At 30.6% G+C, this 24,532-nt stretch overlaps 4 protein-coding genes and 2 pseudogenes across 6 annotated transcripts; 3 read left to right on the forward strand and 3 right to left on the reverse strand.

Annotated features, from left to right (window-relative positions):
- Positions 1–7,049: 7,049 nt before the first annotated feature.
- Positions 7,050–7,427, reverse strand: LOC145240231 (histone H2A-like). Its single transcript, XM_080103812.1, has one exon. The coding sequence runs from the start codon at positions 7,425–7,427 to the stop codon at positions 7,050–7,052; it is 378 nt and encodes a 125-aa protein (XP_079959938.1).
- A 237-nt stretch (positions 7,428–7,664) lies between these two features.
- Positions 7,665–8,126, forward strand: LOC145240150 (histone H2B, gonadal pseudogene; annotated as a pseudogene). Its single transcript, XR_013862492.1, has one exon. The product of XR_013862492.1 is annotated as a histone H2B, gonadal pseudogene (transcript).
- A 5,175-nt stretch (positions 8,127–13,301) lies between these two features.
- Positions 13,302–13,613, reverse strand: LOC145240232 (histone H4). Its single transcript, XM_080103813.1, has one exon. The coding sequence runs from the start codon at positions 13,611–13,613 to the stop codon at positions 13,302–13,304; it is 312 nt and encodes a 103-aa protein (XP_079959939.1).
- Positions 13,614–13,921: 308 nt separating this feature from the next.
- Positions 13,922–14,332, forward strand: LOC145240233 (histone H3). The gene has a single exon (XM_080103814.1). The coding sequence runs from the start codon at positions 13,922–13,924 to the stop codon at positions 14,330–14,332; it is 411 nt and encodes a 136-aa protein (XP_079959940.1).
- An 8,292-nt stretch (positions 14,333–22,624) lies between these two features.
- LOC145240234 (histone H2A-like) lies at positions 22,625–23,002 on the reverse strand. Its single transcript, XM_080103815.1, has one exon. It carries the CDS (start codon positions 23,000–23,002, stop codon positions 22,625–22,627), a length of 378 nt encoding a protein of 125 aa, XP_079959941.1.
- Positions 23,003–23,239: 237 nt separating this feature from the next.
- On the forward strand, positions 23,240–23,701 carry LOC145240151 (histone H2B, gonadal pseudogene; annotated as a pseudogene). Its single transcript, XR_013862493.1, has one exon. The product of XR_013862493.1 is annotated as a histone H2B, gonadal pseudogene (transcript).
- Positions 23,702–24,532: the final 831 nt, after the last annotated feature.

Consider the following 24,532-nt stretch of genomic DNA (forward strand, 5'->3'; position numbering starts at 1 on the left):
AATTATCGTTTTTACAGTAAATTATTTTATGGCGAGATATATATCGTTGGAAATGTGTTTCTAATGTTATTTAATTATTAAAATAAAATCAACTTTCAATCAATAAAAATATTTAGAGTTCGACTCGAACACTTGTACTGAAGTAACAAAAATGTTGGCTTGTTGTTACTTGATCTAATATACAGGATAATTACGAACAACTGAAATGTGGAGAATGATGACTTGAATATCACTTTACCTTAAATAAAAATAAATGAATCTTTACTTGCAATAAAAGTTCGATAACTCCAAAATTATTTAACTAAGTTATTTCCCTTATATTTCCCAGATTATAAAACAGACAATATTATGACTATATTAGAGTTGTGAAAAAAGAGTACGAAAGAATAATTTTGTGTGTATATTAAAGTTTTCTTTTCCGTTGAAATAAAATCTTTTTCATTTATAATTTATGAATAAAGTTAGTTGAAAGCTCGACAAATAAACAGAAATAAACATAAACGCATTAATTATAGACGAACTTATTGAATAAAAAGGATTTTAAAAAAATAATATTATCAAAGCTTCTTGCGCTAAAAAAAAATCTCTTCATTTTAGATTTCCGTATTCAATAAGAATTACATAAAAGATAAGTAAAAATAGATATTAGATAAAATACTACAGAATAACATGAATTATTTACAAATGTTATTTACTTTACAGATTGATATAGAATTTGGGGATGTGTAAAAAATGGTGCCCGAAAAACTCGTCCCGGGAAAACTTGTCTCCGGAAAGCCCGTGCCCGGAAAAATCCCCCCTTTTTGCTAGGTAAGAAAAATGATCCCTTATTGAATAAATATCGATTGAAAACACATTTTATTATCGTTATTGAAGGAGATATTGTTTCTAAAAGAGACTATGCACCCCCATAATATTTTTAAAAATTATTTTTAACTCTTGTTTAAAAAAAAAATAAGATACGAAAAACGAAACCAAATATTTATTTTAAAAAATACTCTAGTTTTAACACTTTTTGTGTCATTAAGAAACAAAAATAAAGAAAGAAAACACGTATTATCAAAGTAAGCAATTATTTTATTTAGAAGAATTAATTCAGTTAAATAATTCTTGTGTTATTACAAAATAACAAAAAAAGAAAACACGGTCTTATTTTGGTACGGCGTTGAAATAATAACGTTACTATTTCGAAAGCAATTCTTAACATGGGGAGGAGGGGGTATCGTTTGAAAGTCATTTCGGGGTCACTTGTGCAGTACTTAAAAATATACATATTTATATTCTTTTGTGGGTGGGGGAGGCTCGTTTTAAAACTACATCTACCTCAGTATTTTCTTTAATTTTCAGACATTTTTTTGTTAAAAATTATTTACTAAGTAATGTCGAGTGAGTGCGACATTACTTGTTATTTCTTTTTAACTAAATAAACTCTTTAAAATAAGTTTAAACACCAAAAACTTACAAAGCTAGGTAGAAAACGAAAACTAAAAAAAATCAATTAAATTTTTTTTAAAACAATAAACATGTAAAAATATTTTTAAAAATATTATGGGTTGTGCATTATTACCTAAAAATATACAAATTTCTTTTTTTTTTATTGGGGGGGGTCTCGTTTTAACACCTTAATATTTTCTTTAATTTGCTATTTTTGAGCAATTATCCCCCTAAGACGTGATCCTCTTCTGTCGGGCATTATTGTTCATAAGTAACACCCGACATTACTTTTTTTTTTAAACTAAATAAACTCTTTAAAATAAGTTGAAAGACCAAAAACTTTCAAAGCTAGGTAGAAAACGAAAACTTAGAAAAATTGATTTAATTTTTTTAAAACAACAATAAACAAGTAAAAATATTTTAAAAAAATATTATGGGATGTGTATTCTCTTTTAAAGACAATATCTTCTTCAAGAACGGTTATAAAATGTGTTTTAAATCTATGTTTATTCAATAAGGGACCAGTTTTCCTACTTAGCAAAAGGGGGCGAGTTTTCCGAAATTCGAAAAAAATGGTTGCTATGAAATGTATTTAATCAACAATTATGTTTTGATAAAATTGATATTTTTCTGGATAGTGCAAAAAATATTTTAGAATGAAAATCCAATAACATGCAGCAAATATGAGTTTATTAATATTTCTATGGAAATAGTGTCCATTATATTTAAAATAAAAAAGAACCCAAATGAGATAAATTAATAAGTACCAATAAATGCTCTGAAAGTAATATTGTGCTACATAGTTCAATAATAATAATGTAAGAGACAAACTTTAATTTACTTTGTCCTGCTTCATTTGAATGCTCCTTTACTATGTAAAATTTCATTCACTTTTTTTTGTGGAGGGAGGAATGGGTTAAAAACCATTCACTTCGAAATTACTACGCGTTCTTTTCTCACACCATTACAACAATAATCATATATTATTATAATAATATGTGAAAACGATGCTACATCAAACTGTGGCCAGTCATATATTCTTTTCCGAGTTGCCAGATGGTTTTTTTTATAAGCGAGAATTAATGAATTTGGCTTCTTTTTTTTTTTACATTTTAACCTCTAAAAGTTATTTGGCCTTTTCCATTAATTAAGAAAGGAACAAGCAGAATATTATATAAATAGGATTTTGAAGATTGAATCGTTTAGTCATTAAATCATTGGTTGAATAAAATCGTCATAAAACCATTATTTAAGCCATTAAGATTAATGTAATGTTTTAATCTCTATAAAATATATAAATACTTGAAATCTTGTAATATTTGCGAATTTGTCAAGTATTTCAAAAGCCAAAAAACGACCTATTTAACTGTTTAAATGCTTACAAGTCTTGTATTCCATCTTTGTCCATATTATTCCATTAGCTTTATTTACTTTGTATTTTAGATCAAGTGACAGCAATTAATTATATTATTTGTAGTTATTTATTATGCGTTAGCCAGTCGTGATAATAAAAAAGCGTTTTTTTTTGTTTTGTTTTTTTTTCTCAAAAGAATATTTATGCGAAATTAGTTTTTACCGGTACTTCAAAATGTAATCGTAACAATCTATTGTATAATTAATATTTCTGATGAAACTTTAGTAAAAAAAAAAAAAAAAAAAAAAAAAAAGACGATGTTATAAGTGATAAAACACATAATTCCATACTTTTAATCTACCACTAACCCTAAGTTCGGGTTTTAATAGAAAAATAAAATCTGGAAAGGATGCGTGTGACGGGTTTGTTAAAGTGAATTTCGCTTAAAATATTTAAAAGTCATATATAACTATGGAATTAAAAAAAAAAAATACTAGCGGATAATTGTATACAAGTTTTTACTTCAGTCGATGTATGCGCGAGTTTCATCATGCGACAATTACAGATTCATGAAGTCATTTGTGAACGGTGTGACATACGTTATAAGTATGAGATATTATTTAGTTAAGTTAGAATCAAACGGTGAAAAATAAATGTTATATTGAGATATAAACAGTTTGTAGTGAAGAGAGATGCGATTCGATCGAACGCCTAACAGTGATTGGTTTGAATAGCGACCATCTTTATTTCATTATTAAAATATTATTGAAATAATCAGCTTTCAGTTAATCATTTATTTCACAACTCAGGACAGTGGGGAGACTTGTCACTTAAAATGGCGTAACAAAACTTGACTGCAAATTATAGGACGATATTGTGTTGTTTCCACTTGATCAAATATGCTGCATAAATAATTCCAAACAACTGAAATATGGAGAATGATGATTTTAATGTCACACGATCTCAAGTAAAAAATGATTACAGATAATGTAACATGTAAAGTTCAAGTTCAATAACTCTAAATTAATTTAACTAAGTTATCTCCCTTGTATTAAAATTAAAATTGAGACAGTAAAAGTTTAAAGAAGACTTCCCCTCGCTTGATCTCTTTTTCCAGAAATTCAAATCATTTTTATTAGAATAAATTATTTTATGACCAGTCGTTGAAAATGTTATTTAATTATTGAAATAAACAGCAATTTATTTCAGAGCTCTAGTCAGTGGGGAGATTTTGTACTCAAACTGAAGTAACAATAATTGACTGCAAATTATAGAATGATGTTTGCTTGTTGCCACTTGATCATAACATGCAAAATAATGACAACTAAAATGTGGAGAATGATGATTTTAATGTCACTTGATCTCAAGTAAAAATGATTACATGTGAAGTCCGATCTCCCTTGTATTAATTATTCAAACTGAGACAGTAGTAGCCTAAAAAAACTTGCTGTCACATGATCTCTCATGAGAAATAAATAAAAAAAGAGTATTTTTTTAACAATAACTACAGGTGTATGTATCAAAGTTTAAATAAAATTATTTGAAAATGTTAACTTTACAGATTGATACGTTCGTTTGACAGAATTCGGGGAAAAACATCAATAGATCAAATAAACACCGCATATATATCCTATTTCATGAAATAGGTTTGTATGTGTATGTATATTTACGTATTGAGGTGTGTGATTGACCTATTGGATACCATCGTGGCCTTTGAATCGTCAATATAGACATGCCCTGATCGTTTACTGACTAACACTTGGTAAAAGTATGAACCAGCAATATCGGTCATTTTTTTACTAAAGACAACAAAAGGAAAACGTTTTCAAAAAACTAGATTACAAATAAATGTTAACGTGAAATTTATTGGGTGGGTTTCTATCAGTATTTTGTTGAATTCACTACTGAGCAATTATACAGACTTCAAAAGATATGACACTCTCGTTTCGGCCATTTTTCTTTTCTAGTTCTCCCGTAACATTGAACACTTTTTTTCCGAAATTTTTAATCGCTTCAAAATAAATTAAGCCACAATCAAAATAGGTAGAAGAATAACAAGGTTTTACTGTACACATAGATTCGATTAAAAAACAAATATATAACAAATAAATGTTATCAAAGGCAAGAAGTGGATAATTTTCTAGCGTGTTTATTTAATGTAACATGTTTATTCGGCTCGTAAAACATACAGTGGTTACCGATGTATTGGAAAATTAAAAATGGCGCTTGATTCTCTTTGACACGGTAAGTTTAGGAAAAAGAGTTGAAAATAAAATAATATACAAAATACTGTTATAAACCCACCAAAAATATGCCAGCCTATGTCACGTTAACACATATTGAGCGAGTTTCTAACCGTATTTTGTGTAGTTTTTTTTTTTAATTCCTTTTCCCAAACTTATCGTGTCAAAGAGAGAGAGAGTCGGGCGCCATTTGCAATTTTCTAATACATCGGTAAACACTATGTTTCTCGAGCTGAATAAACATGTTACATTAAATAAAAACATTAGAAAACTATCCACTTAGGTAGAAAAGTAACTTATCTCGCCTTTGATAACATTTATTTATGTATTTGTTTTTTGACAACTTTTTCGAATCTATGTGTACAGTAATACAAGCTCTAATAACTTATCTTGCCTTTGATAATATTTATTTGATTTATCATTGTTTTTTTTTTTTGTTTTTTTTTACCACGTTTCCGTTTTGTTATTTCTAGTGAAAAAAAAATAAATAAAAATTGATTCCCGCTTCAAATATTTATAATATTGCTTAAAAACAGTGTGGTATTTATTTACGTAGTTTGTCTCAAAGAAAACTAAATTATTTGCAACGCTGTTATTTGTTCACGAACTTTTTTGCGATTAAACCACTTTAATCAATTGGTTGGTACTGGTCGCGATTTGAGTTCCCTGCCGAACACCATAAAAAACACTAACTTCTCCCTACGCATTAGCAAAGGACATGTTTTAGTTGCCATAGTAACTCAACGATCATGAATTTTTATCGACTTTTTATAAGTTTTACTGTTTATGAATATTGAAATAAAAGAAATTACTACACATTTATTAATAATATCTCACTTTTATCGACTTTTTTTTTTACTGTTTTACTGTTTATGTGTCACTTTTATCGACTTTTTCTTTTCTTTTTTAAATAGTATTTTCTTTTTAAATGACGACGTTTTTACTGTTTATGAATATTGAAAGAAAAATAATTACTAAACATTTATTAATAAAAAAATGGGTGCTAGTGCACTTATGATCCGCGCTGTATTTTAAATCGTATTTCTAAGTTTAATTAATGTTTTTTTTTTATTCAATTGTAAGGTTAAAGTAGAGAATAGGTACAAAACACCCTCCCCATGTTAAGAATGGCTTTTTAAATAATAAAAAAACATTAAACCTTAATTAAACTTAGAAAAACGATTTAAAATATAGCGCGGATCATAAGTGCACTAGCACCCATTTTTTTTTTTTTAGTAGTAATTATTTTTCTTTTAATATTCATAAACAGTAAAAACGTCGTCATTTAAAAAGAAAATGCTATTTAAAAAAGAAAAGAAAAAGTCGATAAAAGTGATTAAAAACAAAGGCGATAAAAGTGAGATATTATTAATAAATGTGTAGTAATTTCTTTTATTTCAATATTCATAAACAGTAAAACTTATAAAAAGTCGATAAAAATTCATGATCGTTTATTTACTATGGCAACTAACACATGTCCTTTGCTAATGCGTAGGGAGAAGTCAGTGTTTTTTATGGTGTCCGGCAGGGAACTCAAATCGCGACCAGTACCAATTGGTTTATCGTTCAACTTCTGGGACTATTTTAAGTTAAAAAGAAATCGAAATGAGTATTTATAATTATATTATAAATATGATGTTGATTAAAAGTCTGTAGTTTCACGTTTGCCACTGGGAGCAGTTAATGCAAGTAGGTTATGGAGAAACACAACAAAAAATCTCTTTAGACAGAATAAGCGAAATCAAAACAAGATGGCGACTGACTTTAACCGCGTCGTATGACAAGACATTTCAATTTACTTCAAACGAAATTCAAATGATGGGGCTAAATTTTATATTAAATCTACTGAAGGTGCGTAAAATAATAAATGCAAAAAAAAAAAATAATAATACTTCATAAATAATCGCAGAAGTCAGAAATAAAAAATCGCATTAAGTAAGATTGACGAAAAACATTTCGGGAAAATGTTGGTGGCCCTGAAAAGGGCCGTTTGTGTTGTGTCAAGGAAATAAGAGAATTTACTTGGCAGCTTTCTGGGTCTTCTTGGGAAGAAGTACAGCTTGGATGTTGGGAAGGACACCGCCCTGGGCAATGGTCACTCCGGCCAAGAATTTGTTTAATTCTTCGTCATTACGGATGGCCAATTGCAAGTGACGGGGAATGATTCTGGATTTCTTGTTGTCTCTCGCAGCATTTCCAGCCAACTCGAGAACCTCAGCGGCCAAATATTCCATGACGGCAGCCAAATAGACGGGTGCACCTGCACCAATTCTCTCCGAATAGTTACCCTTGCGGAGGAGACGATGGATACGACCAACGGGGAATTGAAGTCCGGCACGGGATGAACGAGTCTTGCTCTTTCCCTTGGCTTTACCTCCTTTACCACGACCAGACATCTTTAGGTTTTGCTGTTCTTTCAAAAAAGCTCAAACGACTTTAATTTACAAAACGCACGCAACTTGCCTTAAATACGCGTAGATCGGCTCCGGCCAACTGCTGATTATTTTACCGCTCACACAACGGCGTTCTTTTGTCTGTTTTAAGTGCTTTCACAAGTTGTGTAGTTTTGTTGCTAGTTTCTGACCAATCAAATACGAGAGATTTGAGAGAGAAAATTTTGATTGTTGCTGGGAGCCGGCGTGTTTCGTATAAAAAGGAAAGGGAAGACGTTGCCTTTATCATTTCTAATTTGTCGAAATGGCTCCCCCCACTGAAGTTAGCAAGAAAGGCGCTAAGAAAGCCGGTAAGGCTAAACCTGCCCGTGATGGCAAGAAAAAGAGAAAGAAGAGGAAGGAAAGTTATTCCATCTACATTTACAAAGTAATGAAACAAGTTCATCCTGACACTGGAATTTCTAGCAAAGCCATGTCTATTATGAACAGTTTTGTTAACGATCTTTTTGAGAGAATCGCTAATGAAGCCAGCCGTCTGTCCCATTACAGCAAGAAAAGAACACTTAGCAGCCGTGAGGTCCAGACCGCTGTCCGTCTCCTTCTCCCTGGTGAGTTGGCTAAACATGCTGTCTCTGAGGGAACCAAAGCTGTCACCAAGTACACCAGCGCCAAGTAAAAAGCGTTTTCTTCAAAAGAAAAAAATTCCCAAAACGGCCCTTTTCAGGGCCAAACATTTTTTCACGAATGTTTCTTCACTTTCTATATTTTAATGCGATTATTCACTGTTTAGATTTCATAGATATCCCCATCTCTTTCTATGGCGTAAATATTACTTATTTCTATATAATGTATATTTGTAGAAGATTAGGGAAAGACAGTCTTAAATTATATTTGTAATTTTTATTTGTGAACTTGTAAATTTGTTTAAGTCAATCTTAATACAAATTTTTGCATTTCTTTCAATGTTTTTATTTAAATTTATATTTTTTTCCAGCTTTCTTATTCCTTATCCGTACAATCACATTATGATATGCATCTAAATATTACCTGAAATATTTTTGTTTTGTTTTTTAACGTGCATTCATTTAACGTCTGAAATTTTAAAAAATAAAGCTCTTAAATAATTTAAATAATAAAAAAAAAGCTATTACGTAATCAATACCAAGCAAGTAACCAACTTTAAAAGTTTTTAAAAGATAAATTATACAAATTCTAAATGAATTGTTTTTTCCGGTTTGTATTACTGTACACATAGATTCGAAAAAGTTGTCAGAAAACAAATATATAACAAATAAATGTTATCAAAGGAAGATAAGTTACTTTTCTGCCAAACTGTTTTTATTCAATGAAAACATATTTATTCAGCTCGAAAAACATACAGTCTTTACCGATGTATTCGAAAATTCAAGATGGCGTCTCGCACCCTCTTTAACACCGTAAGTATGGAAAAAGGTGTTATAAATAAAAAAAACTATGCAAAATACTATTAAAAACCCACCGAACCTATGTCACGGTAACATATATTGAGCGAGTTTTTAACAGTATTTTATCCGGTTTTTTATTTATAACATCTTTTTCCACACTTACCGTGTTAAAGAGAGAATAAGACGCCATCTTGAATGTTCCAATACATTGGTAAACACTGTATGGTTTTCGAGCTGAATAAACATGTTACATTGAATAAAAACACGAAAAATATATCCAGTTTGGTAGAAAAGTAACTTATCTTGCCTTTGATAACATTTATTTGTTATATATTTGTTTTTTGACAACTTTTTCGAATCTATGTGTACAGTAATACAAATCCATTTTTTCTAATGTGCGAATGTATTTTGATTGTCTTACCGAAGTTCAAATCTTAATTTCGGAGTTCAATTCTTGCATATCAAATATAATCGAAACAGACTTTAAAAAATTACACCCCTTGTAAAATCGACAGAAAAACTTAGTTTTTGTCCAAATAAATCGATTACAATTTTTAACTCATCGTCGAAATTTCAAACATTCGCTGCAAGTTTTTCTTGTGTTCACCTGAATCTAGACAGTTTTTCGAACCGCATAAACGTTTTAAAGTGAGTAAAGCCACAAAAACTTTATCAGATAGGTAGAAGAGTAACTTGTCTTTAATAACATTTATTTGTTATTTGAAAATTTTTCGTACCACGTGTATTGTAAAACAAATCCCCATTCTTTTATTTCTTATTTTGAAGTTTTTGTCGAGTCTTCAAAGAAATCGCGGCCATTTTTTCTTGTTCATCGGTAGCGTTCAATGTAGCTTGCTTTTCGAACAGAATAAACATTTTACAAAAACAATATTGAAATCTTATCCAGTTATAGAGAAAACGAACTTATCTTACATTTTCTAACATTTATTTGTTATATTTGTTTTCTGGCAACTTTTTTGTATCTGTGGATCGTAAAACAAATCCAAATGGGGTTACAATACTTGACTTAAAAAAAAAAAATGTTTTTGATAGTTTGTTGCGGACGTCATGTTGCCTATACTTCTGCATCATCCTATGTAATATTATATTACTAATATATACTTCATATATATATACATACGTACATGTGCTGTGTCATGCACACACAGGGGTCACAGAAAAATCATTTTATTTTTATTTCAATAGAATTTATTCATTTTAGTAGAAAGAAACGATATGTTAGAACGTAATGTCGCCGTAATTAAACTCTCCAAAATTACGAAAAATAATCGGTTAAAAAATAATTATCGATGAAAACAATTATTGAAAGAAAATTTACCTAATTGAGTTTTTAGTTATCTCCCGTCGATAAACCGGTTTAATTACAAAACAATGACTTCACTAATTATAATACTTACTATATTAAACAAAGGGACATAACTCTTGGGTCGTGTATAATAAACCGTCAAATTTTCTTTTAACGATCTTTAAAAATTGTCGGGTGCTTATTTATATTGAGATATATGCAAAATATTACAGTTCAAAATAGGAAAACGGTATACGAGGAAAACTTATCGGCAGGATTGCAGTTTACAGGGAAATCAAGGGACGCAACTCCTGCCAAACTAAAAAGGACGCAAACAGAATCACCGGGGGGCACCTGTTTCAATTTTTAAATTACGAATTTTAACCGAACCTACTACACGTGGAATAATATAACAAGTTTTAAGATTTCTTTTGAATAGTTCATTTCTTTCTAATTCCTTTGTTTTTTATTCGTTTTACTTCTAAATTATTTTCTTCTTTAATTTTTTGTTTTTACAATCTTTTATTATACTTTTATTCTTTACGTTTTTATTTTTTTTACCAAAATGAGAACTACTATCGTTGACCACGTTATGTCTACGACTGAAGTGGAAGAGCAGAAGTGGACCTATGAGCATTTGTATAATTTGCTGCCACCAAATAACGAGGTACAGTTACAAACAGCGGCCTCATTGGGACTCATACCGAATAGGAGTTTCTGCAGCTCGTGTGAGAGAGATCGAATTCTCTATAAAAACGGAGCCAAAGGGGATGGTTTTGCGTGGAAGTGTCCTGTCTGTAAGAAGGGTGGTTTGCCAAGGATGGGTTCCTTCTTACAGAGAAGTCATCTGACAATAAAGCAGATTTTAGTTATTTTGCTCAGTTGGAGCATGGAGATGCCGCAGATTAAAATTAAACAGGAAGCAAGTGTAAGTAACCATACAATCGTAGATTGGATGTCATTCATAAGAGAAGTCTGTGAACAGGACATGCTGGACCATCCCATCATGTTAGGTGGGAGAGACGAACATTCGACACCTAAAGAAGTGGAGGTGGATGAGTCATATTTTTTCCGACGAAAGTATAATAGGGGACGTGTGAGGAAGGGCGTTTGGCTTTTTGGCGCAGTGGAAAGAGGCTCGAATTTGTGCAATTTCGCAATAGTGGGAAATAGGGATCGAGATACCCTGTTTCCAATCATAAATTCATGGTGCCTGCCAGGAACAAGAATTATTTCTGACTGTTGGGCGGCTTACCAAGGACTTGATCGACTCGCTCAAGGAATTTATGAGCACGACACTGTCGTCCACGAAGACAACTTCGTTGATCCGTTGGACCCTTCAGTGCACACACAGACTATTGAAGGACTATGGTCACACGCCAAAAAACATATACGAAAGTTTGGGAATCGACAAAATATGTTCGGCTTGCATCTGATGGAATTTTTATGGCGAAAAAGAGAGAAGGGTGAATGTTTTCCATGAATCATCAGATGCATCCGCGAACAGTATTCGTTTTAAAAATTAACTGTTTAATAAAGTTCTATGTTCTTAAAATAATTCTATGTTCTTCAAATAATTCTTTCTTAAAATAATTCATAACTGTTTTTCGTTTTAAAAATTAACTGTTTAATAAAATTCTATGTTCTTCAAATAATTCTATGTTATTAAAATAATTCTTTCTTAAAATAATTTATAACTGTTTTATAAAGTTCTATGTTCTTCCTTTGTTAAAAAAATAACTTATTCAAACAGTTCATTTAAATTAACAAGAAAAAGAAAAATTGAAACAGGTGCCCCCCGGTGATTCTGTTTGCGTCCTTTTTAGTTTGGCAGGAGTTGCGTCCCTTGATTTCCCTGTAAACTGCAATCCTGCCAACTTATCTGTTGAAAATGTTAGTTTACATTAAAAAAAAAAAAAAATGACGGAAAAGTTTCTAGTCGAATTTTAGCAATAAAGATGTCCGTAAATTAGTTTTTCAACTGACATATTTCGCATCTTTCTCAATAAAGTACCGATTTTATTTGTAAAAGTATTTTCCAGAGTGAACAATTTCAAAATGTGCATAAATCTCAGATCCATATTGTCACATTGACATTTACTGAGTGCTTCTCTACCAGTGTTTTGTTAAATGTTGAGGACTGATTTAAAAAAGGGCATTTATTTAACAGAAACGAAAAAATAGTAAGAAACAAAAAACAAAATGTTACCAAAGGCAAGATAAATTTTTTCCTTACCTGAATAGGATTTTGATGTTTTAACTTATTTTAAAGTATCTTTATTTAAAACATAAGTATTGCCTTGTTGATAAGTTGGAGCGAAAACAAGATGGCTGCATCTAATGGGTGGATTTCTATCACTACTGTTTAATTTTTTTTTTTTTCCAAACATTCATTTACCAAATAAACTCAGTGTTTATTAAAATAATATTGCTACTCGGAATTATTATGAGTTGGGCAGTTATAATAGAGAACGTTTGGTTTTGTAAGTGTTTATTAAAATGAAATCTGTAGAATTCACTTGTCACGTGAACCAAACTCCCATCAATATAACCACCTAAATATACTTTTAGTTAAAAATGAATTTACTTAATTGAATTCCCACCCCATTAAAAGACACCAACGATGATCAAAAAACATTAATCGATTAGATATAAAGAAATATATGCAATTTTATTATCATCATTCCTTTGTATTTTTTTTCAATTGCAGTCATTATCTTTGAGAACTGACAAAATTCCCCCACTTTGTTTTGAATATTTCACAGATAATTTAACTTAAATTCTTGCCTAAAAACAAAGTTATTTAAAATTATAGGATTTTTTTTCTTTTTGAGTGATATACCATATTTGCTCAAATATTGGAAGTTAGTACATGGGATTAATACTTTTGTTATAATTGTAAAATTATTTTTAAGTCTGAGGTTTTTAAACAGAATAGCTAATTATTCATGTCCGCAATGAAAACAAAATAAGCGAATTATACAGAATAATGAAAAACGGATTTAAAAAAAAAAATCCATCAAATTAGACGTTATGAAAAGATAAACGCATAAAAGTTAGATTTGGAAAAATACTCTTCGGAAAATGTTGGTGGCCCTGAAAAGGGCCGTTTGGTTTGGTTCGTTTTGTCTTGGGTCAAATAATGGTTTAACCTCCGAATCCGTAAAGGGTTCTTCCTTGTCTCTTCAGAGCGTAGACGACATCCATGGCGGTGACAGTCTTCCTCTTGGCGTGCTCGGTGTACGTGACGGCATCACGGATGACATTTTCAAGGAAAACCTTCAGGACACCACGAGTTTCTTCGTAGATCAGACCAGATATACGTTTCACACCACCTCGACGGGCAAGACGACGGATAGCGGGTTTCGTGATACCCTGGATGTTATCACGAAGTACTTTACGATGACGCTTAGCGCCTCCTTTTCCTAAACCTTTTCCTCCCTTTCCGCGACCAGACATGTTGTTGTCAATTGAAGTAGTAGTATGAAAATACTAATGTACGGCGGACAACAAATCAAATTTACTATATATAGGTCTCCGCACAAAATCCGGCGGACCTAGTTGAAAGCACCCCACGTGATGCTTTATCACCAATGAGAATAAAGGGAAATATTTGAACATTTTGCGAGCACCGAACAAAGGAAAACTGAACGAGCACTTCAGAAAGTAGCAGCAGCAGCTGATAACAGCTCATATAAAAGCTGTAACGGTCGTCGGCTCGTGCGTAAAATTCATTTGGAAATCATTTGAATAATAAGTTCGTCGTAATGGCCCGTACTAAGCAGACCGCTCGTAAATCCACCGGAGGAAAAGCTCCTCGTAAACAGTTGGCTACCAAAGCGGCGCGTAAAAGTGCTCCAGCCACTGGTGGAGTGAAGAAACCCCATCGTTACAGGCCCGGTACTGTAGCTCTCCGTGAGATCAGACGTTATCAAAAATCCACTGAGCTTCTCATCAGGAAACTTCCCTTCCAACGTTTGGTTCGTGAAATCGCCCAAGACTTCAAGACCGATCTCCGTTTCCAGAGTTCTTCTGTGATGGCTCTTCAGGAGGCCAGTGAAGCTTACTTGGTTGGTCTTTTCGAAGACACCAACTTGTGTGCCATCCACGCCAAACGTGTCACCATCATGCCGAAGGACATCCAATTGGCTCGTCGTATCCGAGGCGAGAGAGCTTAAATTTATTATCTCTCTTCATATTCAAACGGCCCTTTTCAGGGCCACAAATTTATTATGAAAGTTTTTTCTTACTGTTGTAATTTAATGCGATTTTTATGTTTTATAAGTTTTCTATATTCTATCATTGACTTTTTTTCAATGTGATTTTCCTCTTTAGGTGCGTTTATAAGTGAAACGACATTTTTCGACATCAATTGTTTTTAGGCAATTTATATCCGAAAAAGTTGTAAAAAAACAAAAAAACAAATAAATGTTATCAAAGGCAAATGGCGCCCAAGACAAAATAATATTAAAAATCCACCGAATAACATATATTGAGCGAGTTTCTAACAGTATTTTGTCTGCTTTTATAATTTTAACTCCCTTTCCCAGACATACCGTATCAATGAGAAAGTCGGGTGCCATTTTAATTTTCCAATACATCGGTAAACACTGTTTTTTTCGAGCTGAATTAACATATTACATTAAATAAAGACATCAAAAACATATCCAGTTAGGTAGAAAAGTAGCTTATCTTGCTTTGATAACATTTATTTGTTATATATTTGTTTTTTGACAACTTTTTCGAATCTGTGTACAGTAATACACACCATTATTTATTATTAAATTTATTGAATATTTCCTATGAGGTTTCACCGAGCATTAGATTGAATAGATTAGTAATAAACTGCAATTTAAAGTCATTATTATAAATACCTACAAAAAATGTTGATGTACAGTAAAACAAAACAACAGAACCATACCGTTAAAAGAATCTTATCAAAACTTTAAAAAGAACATATCACTCGAATGTCAGCTAGAGCATGAATTAATAACTCTCTAAATCCAAAGATAATCTGCATAAAATGACTCAAAGGGTTGATCTGCCGTACAATCCAACAAACGAACCTCATCATTTTTGTCCACTGAGATTCATTCGCAAATATTCTCTATTTATATACGTTATTACTATGTTTACTAAATTCAAATTTTATGTTTCTGTTCATTAGAAAACTATTATACTAATAAGAAAGATAAAGTATTTTAAAAATATTTTAATATAAACTGTGTAAAAAGAGTTTTCAAGCAAGAAAATAAAAATATTCCAATTATAGAAGAAATTGTAAATAAACTATTTAAAATATATTATCCCACCCAAAAAAAAAGACATTTAAATAATAAAAAAAAAGTTTTATTTTATTATTTGTAATACAAACAAATATAAATTGCCAATTATCGTTTTTACAGTAAATTATTTTATGGCGAGATATATATCGTTGGAAATGTGTTTCTAATGTTATTTAATTATTAAAATAAAATCAACTTTCAATCAATAAAAATATTTAGAGTTCGACTCGAACACTTGTACTGAAGTAACAAAAATGTTGGCTTGTTGTTACTTGATCTAATATACAGGATAATTACGAACAACTGAAATGTGGAGAATGATGACTTGAATATCACTTTACCTTAAATAAAAATAAATGAATCTTTACTTGCAATAAAAGTTCGATAACTCCAAAATTATTTAACTAAGTTATTTCCCTTATATTTCCCAGATTATAAAACAGACAATATTATGACTATATTAGAGTTGTTGTGAAAAAAGAGTACGAAAGAATAATTTTGTGTGTATATTAAAGTTTTCTTTTCCGTTGAAATAAAATCTTTTTCATTTATAATTTATGAATAAAGTTAGTTGAAAGCTCGACAAATAAACAGAAATAAACATAAACGCATTAATTATAGACGAACTTATTGAATAAAAAGGATTTTAAAAAAATAATATTATCAAAGCTTCTTGCGCTAAAAAAAATCTCTTCATTTTAGATTTCCGTATTCAATAAGAATTACATAAAAGATAAGTAAAAATAGATATTAGATAAAATACTACAGAATAACATGAATTATTTACAAATGTTATTTACTTTACAGATTGATATAGAATTTGGGGATGTGTAAAAAATGGTGCCCGAAAAACTCGTCCCGGGAAAACTTGTCTCCGGAAAGCCCGTGCCCGGAAAAATCCCCCCTTTTTGCTAGGTAAGAAAAATGATCCCTTATTGAATAAATATCGATTGAAAACACATTTTATTATCGTTATTGAAGGAGATATTGTTTCTAAAAGAGACTATGCACCCCCATAATATTTTTAAAAATTATTTTTAACTCTTGTTTAAAAAAAAAATAAGATACGAAAAACGAAACCAAATATTTATTTTAAAAAATACTCTAGTTTTAACACTTTTTGTGTCATTAAGAAACAAAAATAAAGAAAGAAAACACGTATTATCAAAGTAAGCAATTATTTTATTTAGAAGAATTAATTCAGTTAAATAATTCTTGTGTTATTACAAAATAACAAAAAAAGAAAACACGGTCTTATTTTGGTACGGCGTTGAAATAATAACGTTACTATTTCGAAAGCAATTCTTAACATGGGGAGGAGGGGGTATCGTTTGAAAGTCATTTCGGGGTCACTTGTGCAGTACTTAAAAATATACATATTTATATTCTTTTGTGGGTGGGGGAGGCTCGTTTTAAAACTACATCTACCTCAGTATTTTCTTTAATTTTCAGACATTTTTTTGTTAAAAATTATTTACTAAGTAATGTCGAGTGAGTGCGACATTACTTGTTATTTCTTTTTAACTAAATAAACTCTTTAAAATAAGTTTAAACACCAAAAACTTACAAAGCTAGGTAGAAAACGAAAACTAAAAAAAATCAATTAAATTTTTTTTAAAACAATAAACATGTAAAAATATTTTTAAAAATATTATGGGTTGTGCATTATTACCTAAAAATATACAAATTTCTTTTTTTTTTATTGGGGGGGGTCTCGTTTTAACACCTTAATATTTTCTTTAATTTGCTATTTTTGAGCAATTATCCCCCTAAGACGTGATCCTCTTCTGTCGGGCATTATTGTTCATAAGTAACACCCGACATTACTTTTTTTTTAAACTAAATAAACTCTTTAAAATAAGTTGAAAGACCAAAAACTTTCAAAGCTAGGTAGAAAACGAAAACTTAGAAAAATTGATTTAATTTTTTTAAAACAACAATAAACAAGTAAAAATATTTTAAAAAAATATTATGGGATGTGTATTCTCTTTTAAAGACAATATCTTCTTCAAGAACGGTTATAAAATGTGTTTTAAATCTATGTTTATTCAATAAGGGACCAGTTTTCCTACTTAGCAAAAGGGGGCGAGTTTTCCGAAATTCGAAAAAAATGGTTGCTATGAAATGTATTTAATCAACAATTATGTTTTGATAAAATTGATATTTTTCTGGATAGTGCAAAAAATATTTTAGAATGAAAATCCAATAACATGCAGCAAATATGAGTTTATTAATATTTCTATGGAAATAGTGTCCATTATATTTAAAATAAAAAAGAACCCAAATGAGATAAATTAATAAGTACCAATAAATGCTCTGAAAGTAATATTGTGCTACATAGTTCAATAATAATAATGTAAGAGACAAACTTTAATTTACTTTGTCCTGCTTCATTTGAATGCTCCTTTACTATGTAAAATTTCATTCACTTTTTTTTGTGGAGGGAGGAATGGGTTAAAAACCATTCACTTCGAAATTACTACGCGTTCTTTTCTCACACCATTACAACAATAATCATATATTATTATAATAATATGTGAAAACGATGCTACATCAAACTGTGGCCAGTCATATATTCTTTTCCGAGTTGCCAGATGGTTTTTTTTATAAGCGAGAATTAATGAATTTGGCTTCTTTTTTTTTTTACATTTTAACCTCTAAAAGTTATTTGGCCTTTTCCATTAATTAAGAAAGGAACAAGCAGAATATTATATAAATAGGATTTTGAAGATTGAATCGTTTAGTCATTAAATCATTGGTTGAATAAAATCGTCATAAAACCATTATTTAAGCCATTAAGATTAATGTAATGTTTTAATCTCTATAAAATATATAAATACTTGAAATCTTGTAATATTTGCGAATTTGTCAAGTATTTCAAAAGCCAAAAAACGACCTATTTAACTGTTTAAATGCTTACAAGTCTTGTATTCCATCTTTGTCCATATTATTCCATTAGCTTTATTTACTTTGTATTTTAGATCAAGTGACAGCAATTAATTATATTATTTGTAGTTATTTATTATGCGTTAGCCAGTCGTGATAATAAAAAAGCGTTTTTTTTTGTTTTGTTTTTTTTTCTCAAAAGAATATTTATGCGAAATTAGTTTTTACCGGTACTTCAAAATGTAATCGTAACAATCTATTGTATAATTAATATTTCTGATGAAACTTTAGTAAAAAAAAAAAAAAAAAAAAAAAAAAAGACGATGTTATAAGTGATAAAACACATAATTCCATACTTTTAATCTACCACTAACCCTAAGTTCGGGTTTTAATAGAAAAATAAAATCTGGAAAGGATGCGTGTGACGGGTTTGTTAAAGTGAATTTCGCTTAAAATATTTAAAAGTCATATATAACTATGGAATTAAAAAAAAAAAATACTAGCGGATAATTGTATACAAGCTTTTACTTCAGTCGATGTATGCGCGAGTTTCATCATGCGACAATTACAGATTCATGAAGTCATTTGTGAACGGTGTGACATACGTTATAAGTATGAGATATTATTTAGTTAAGTTAGAATCAAACGGTGAAAAATAAATGTTATATTGAGATATAAACAGTTTGTAGTGAAGAGAGATGCGATTCGATCGAACGCCTAACAGTGATTGGTTTGAATAGCGACCATCTTTATTTCATTATTAAAATATTATTGAAATAATCAGCTTTCAGTTAATCATTTATTTCACAACTCAGGACAGTGGGGAGACTTGTCACTTAAAATGGCGTAACAAAACTTGACTGCAAATTATAGGACGATATTGTGTTGTTTCCACTTGATCAAATATGCTGCATAAATAATTCCAAACAACTGAAATATGGAGAATGATGATTTTAATGTCACACGATCTCAAGTAAAAAATGATTACAGATAATGTAACATGTAAAGTTCAAGTTCAATAACTCTAAATTAATTTAACTAAGTTATCTCCCTTGTATTAAAATTAAAATTGAGACAGTAAAAGTTTAAAGAAGACTTCCCCTCGCTTGATCTCTTTTTCCAGAAATTCAAATCATTTTTATTAGAATAAATTATTTTATGACCAGTCGTTGAAAATGTTATTTAATTATTGAAATAAACAGCAATTTATTTCAGAGCTCTAGTCAGTGGGGAGATTTTGTACTCAAACTGAAGTAACAATAATTGACTGCAAATTATAGAATGATGTTTGCTTGTTGCCACTTGATCATAACATGCAAAATAATGACAACTAAAATGTGGAGAATGATGATTTTAATGTCACTTGATCTCAAGTAAAAATGATTACATGTGAAGTCCGATCTCCCTTGTATTAATTATTCAAACTGAGACAGTAGTAGCCTAAAAAAACTTGCTGTCACATGATCTCTCATGAGAAATAAATAAAAAAAGAGTATTTTTTAACAATAACTACAGGTGTATGTATCAAAGTTTAAATAAAATTATTTGAAAATGTTAACTTTACAGATTGATACGTTCGTTTGACAGAATTCGGGGAAAAACATCAATAGATCAAATAAACACCGCATATATATCCTATTTCATGAAATAGGTTTGTATGTGTATGTATATTTACGTATTGAGGTGTGTGATTGACCTATTGGATACCATCGTGGCCTTTGAATCGTCAATATAGACATGCCCTGATCGTTTACTGACTAACACTTGGTAAAAGTATGAACCAGCAATATCGGTCATTTTTTTACTAAAGACAACAAAAGGAAAACGTTTTCAAAAAACTAGATTACAAATAAATGTTAACGTGAAATTTATTGGGTGGGTTTCTATCAGTATTTTGTTGAATTCACTACTGAGCAATTATACAGACTTCAAAAGATATGACACTCTCGTTTCGGCCATTTTTCTTTTCTAGTTCTCCCGTAACATTGAACACTTTTTTTCCGAAATTTTTAATCGCTTCAAAATAAATTAAGCCACAATCAAAATAGGTAGAAGAATAACAAGGTTTTACTGTACACATAGATTCGATTAAAAAACAAATATATAACAAATAAATGTTATCAAAGGCAAGAAGTGGATAATTTTCTAGCGTGTTTATTTAATGTAACATGTTTATTCGGCTCGTAAAACATACAGTGGTTACCGATGTATTGGAAAATTAAAAATGGCGCTTGATTCTCTTTGACACGGTAAGTTTAGGAAAAAGAGTTGAAAATAAAATAATATACAAAATACTGTTATAAACCCACCAAAAATATGCCAGCCTATGTCACGTTAACACATATTGAGCGAGTTTCTAACCGTATTTTGTGTAGTTTTTTTTTTTAATTCCTTTTCCCAAACTTATCGTGTCAAAGAGAGAGAGAGTCGGGCGCCATTTGCAATTTTCTAATACATCGGTAAACACTATGTTTCTCGAGCTGAATAAACATGTTACATTAAATAAAAACATTAGAAAACTATCCACTTAGGTAGAAAAGTAACTTATCTCGCCTTTGATAACATTTATTTATGTATTTGTTTTTTGACAACTTTTTCGAATCTATGTGTACAGTAATACAAGCTCTAATAACTTATCTTGCCTTTGATAATATTTATTTGATTTATCATTGTTTTTTTTTTTTGTTTTTTTTTACCACGTTTCCGTTTTGTTATTTCTAGTGAAAAAAAAATAAATAAAAATTGATTCCCGCTTCAAATATTTATAATATTGCTTAAAAACAGTGTGGTATTTATTTACGTAGTTTGTCTCAAAGAAAACTAAATTATTTGCAACGCTGTTATTTGTTCACGAACTTTTTTGCGATTAAACCACTTTAATCAATTGGTTGGTACTGGTCGCGATTTGAGTTCCCTGCCGAACACCATAAAAAACACTAACTTCTCCCTACGCATTAGCAAAGGACATGTTTTAGTTGCCATAGTAACTCAACGATCATGAATTTTTATCGACTTTTTATAAGTTTTACTGTTTATGAATATTGAAATAAAAGAAATTACTACACATTTATTAATAATATCTCACTTTTATCGACTTTTTTTTTTACTGTTTTACTGTTTATGTGTCACTTTTATCGACTTTTTCTTTTCTTTTTTAAATAGTATTTTCTTTTTAAATGACGACGTTTTTACTGTTTATGAATATTGAAAGAAAAATAATTACTAAACATTTATTAATAAAAAAATGGGTGCTAGTGCACTTATGATCCGCGCTGTATTTTAAATCGTATTTCTAAGTTTAATTAATGTTTTTTTTTATTCAATTGTAAGGTTAAAGTAGAGAATAGGTACAAAACACCCTCCCCATGTTAAGAATGGCTTTTTAAATAATAAAAAAACATTAAACCTTAATTAAACTTAGAAAAACGATTTAAAATATAGCGCGGATCATAAGTGCACTAGCACCCATTTTTTTTTTTTTTTGTAGTAATTATTTTTTATTTAATATTCATAAACAGTAAAAACGTCGTCATTTAAAAAGAAAATGCTATTTAAAAAAGAAAAGAAAAAGTCGATAAAAGTGACACATAACAGTAAAAAAAAAGTCGATAAAAGTGATTAAAAACAAAGGCGATAAAAGTGAGATATTATTAATAAATGTGTAGTAATTTCTTTTATTTCAATATTCATAAACAGTAAAACTTATAAAAAGTCGATAAAAATTCATGATCGTTTATTTACTATGGCAACTAACACATGTCCTTTGCTAATGCGTAGGGAGAAGTCAGTGTTTTTTATGGTGTCCGGCAGGGAACTCAAATCGCGACCAGTACCAATTGGTTTATCGTTCAACTTCTGGGACTATTTTAAGTTAAAAAGAAATCGAAATGAGTATTTATAATTATATTATAAATATGATGTTGATTAAAAGTCTGTAGTTTCACGTTTGCCACTGGGAGCAGTTAATGCAAGTAGGTTATGGAGAAACACAACAAAAAATCTCTTTAGACAGAATAAGCGAAATCAAAAGAAGATGGCGACTGACTTTAACCGCGTCGTATGACAAGACATTTCAATTTACTTCAAACGAAATTCAAATGATGGGGCTAAATTTTATATTAAATCTACTGAAGGTGCGTAAAATAATAAATGCAAAAAAAAAAATAATAATACTTCATAAATAATCGCAGAAGTCAGAAATAAAAAATCGCATTAAGTAAGATTGACGAAAAACATTTCGGGAAAATGTTGGTGGCCCTGAAAAGGGCCGTTTGTGTTGTGTCAAGGAAATAAGAGAATTTACTTGGCAGCTTTCTGGGTCTTCTTGGGAAGAAGTACAGCTTGGATGTTGGGAAGGACACCGCCCTGGGCAATGGTCACTCCGGCCAAGAATTTGTTTAATTCTTCGTCATTACGGATGGCCAATTGCAAGTGACGGGGAATGATTCTGGATTTCTTGTTGTCTCTCGCAGCATTTCCAGCCAACTCGAGAACCTCAGCGGCCAAATATTCCATGACGGCAGCCAAATAGACGGGTGCACCTGCACCAATTCTCTCCGAATAGTTACCCTTGCGGAGGAGACGATGGATACGACCAACGGGGAATTGAAGTCCGGCACGGGATGAACGAGTCTTGCTCTTTCCCTTGGCTTTACCTCCTTTACCACGACCAGACATCTTTAGGTTTTGCTGTTCTTTCAAAAAAGCTCAAACGACTTTAATTTACAAAACGCACGCAACTTGCCTTAAATACGCGTAGATCGGCTCCGGCCAACTGCTGATTATTTTACCGCTCACACAACGGCGTTCTTTTGTCTGTTTTAAGTGCTTTCACAAGTTGTGTAGTTTTGTTGCTAGTTTCTGACCAATCAAATACGAGAGATTTGAGAGAGAAAATTTTGATTGTTGCTGGGAGCCGGCGTGTTTCGTATAAAAAGGAAAGGGAAGACGTTGCCTTTATCATTTCTAATTTGTCGAAATGGCTCCCCCCACTGAAGTTAGCAAGAAAGGCGCTAAGAAAGCCGGTAAGGCTAAACCTGCCCGTGATGGCAAGAAAAAGAGAAAGAAGAGGAAGGAAAGTTATTCCATCTACATTTACAAAGTAATGAAACAAGTTCATCCTGACACTGGAATTTCTAGCAAAGCCATGTCTATTATGAACAGTTTTGTTAACGATCTTTTTGAGAGAATCGCTAATGAAGCCAGCCGTCTGTCCCATTACAGCAAGAAAAGAACACTTAGCAGCCGTGAGGTCCAGACCGCTGTCCGTCTCCTTCTCCCTGGTGAGTTGGCTAAACATGCTGTCTCTGAGGGAACCAAAGCTGTCACCAAGTACACCAGCGCCAAGTAAAAAGCGTTTTCTTCAAAAGAAAAAAATTCCCAAAACGGCCCTTTTCAGGGCCAAACATTTTTTCACGAATGTTTCTTCACTTTCTATATTTTAATGCGATTATTCACTGTTTAGATTTCATAGATATCCCCATCTCTTTCTATGGCGTAAATATTACTTATTTCTATATAATGTATATTTGTAGAAGATTAGGGAAAGACAGTCTTAAATTATATTTGTAATTTTTATTTGTGAACTTGTAAATTTGTTTAAGTCAATCTTAATACAAATTTTTGCATTTCTTTCAATGTTTTTATTTAAATTTATATTTTTTTCCAGCTTTCTTATTCCTTATCCGTACAATCACATTATGATATGCATCTAAATATTACCTGAAATATTTTTGTTTTGTTTTTTAACGTGCATTCATTTAACGTCTGAAATTTTAAAAAATAAAGCTCTTAAATAATTTAAATAATAAAAAAAAAGCTATTACGTAATCAATACCAAGCAAGTAACCAACTTTAAAAGTTTTTAAAAGATAAATTATACAAATTCTAAATGAATTGTTTTTTCCGGTTTGTATTACTGTACACATAGATTCGAAAAAGTTGTCAGAAAACAAATATATAACAAATAAATGTTATCAAAGGAAGATAAGTTACTTTTCTGCCAAACTGTTTTTATTCAATGAAAACATATTTATTCAGCTCGAAAAACATACAGTCTTTACCGATGTATTCGAAAATTCAAGATGGCGTCTCGCACCCTCTTTAACACCGTAAGTATGGAAAAAGGTGTTATAAATAAAAAAAACTATGCAAAATACTATTAAAAACCCACCGAACCTATGTCACGGTAACATATATTGAGCGAGT

Source organism: Euprymna scolopes, chromosome 19 (genome assembly GCF_053919585.1).
Source record: "Euprymna scolopes isolate OS-2025 chromosome 19, ASM5391958v1, whole genome shotgun sequence".
Classification (NCBI taxonomy): domain Eukaryota; kingdom Metazoa; phylum Mollusca; class Cephalopoda; order Sepiida; family Sepiolidae; genus Euprymna; species Euprymna scolopes.

Bases quoted from the DNA above. Each gene is read 5' to 3' on its own strand.
- LOC145240231 (XM_080103812.1), bottom strand. From the start codon at position 7,427: ATGTCTGGTCGTGGTAAAGGAGGTAAAGCCAAGGGAAAGAGCAAGACT.
- LOC145240232 (XM_080103813.1), bottom strand. From the start codon at position 13,613: ATGTCTGGTCGCGGAAAGGGAGGAAAAGGTTTAGGAAAAGGAGGCGCT.
- LOC145240233 (XM_080103814.1), top strand. From the start codon at position 13,922: ATGGCCCGTACTAAGCAGACCGCTCGTAAATCCACCGGAGGAAAAGCT.
- LOC145240234 (XM_080103815.1), bottom strand. From the start codon at position 23,002: ATGTCTGGTCGTGGTAAAGGAGGTAAAGCCAAGGGAAAGAGCAAGACT.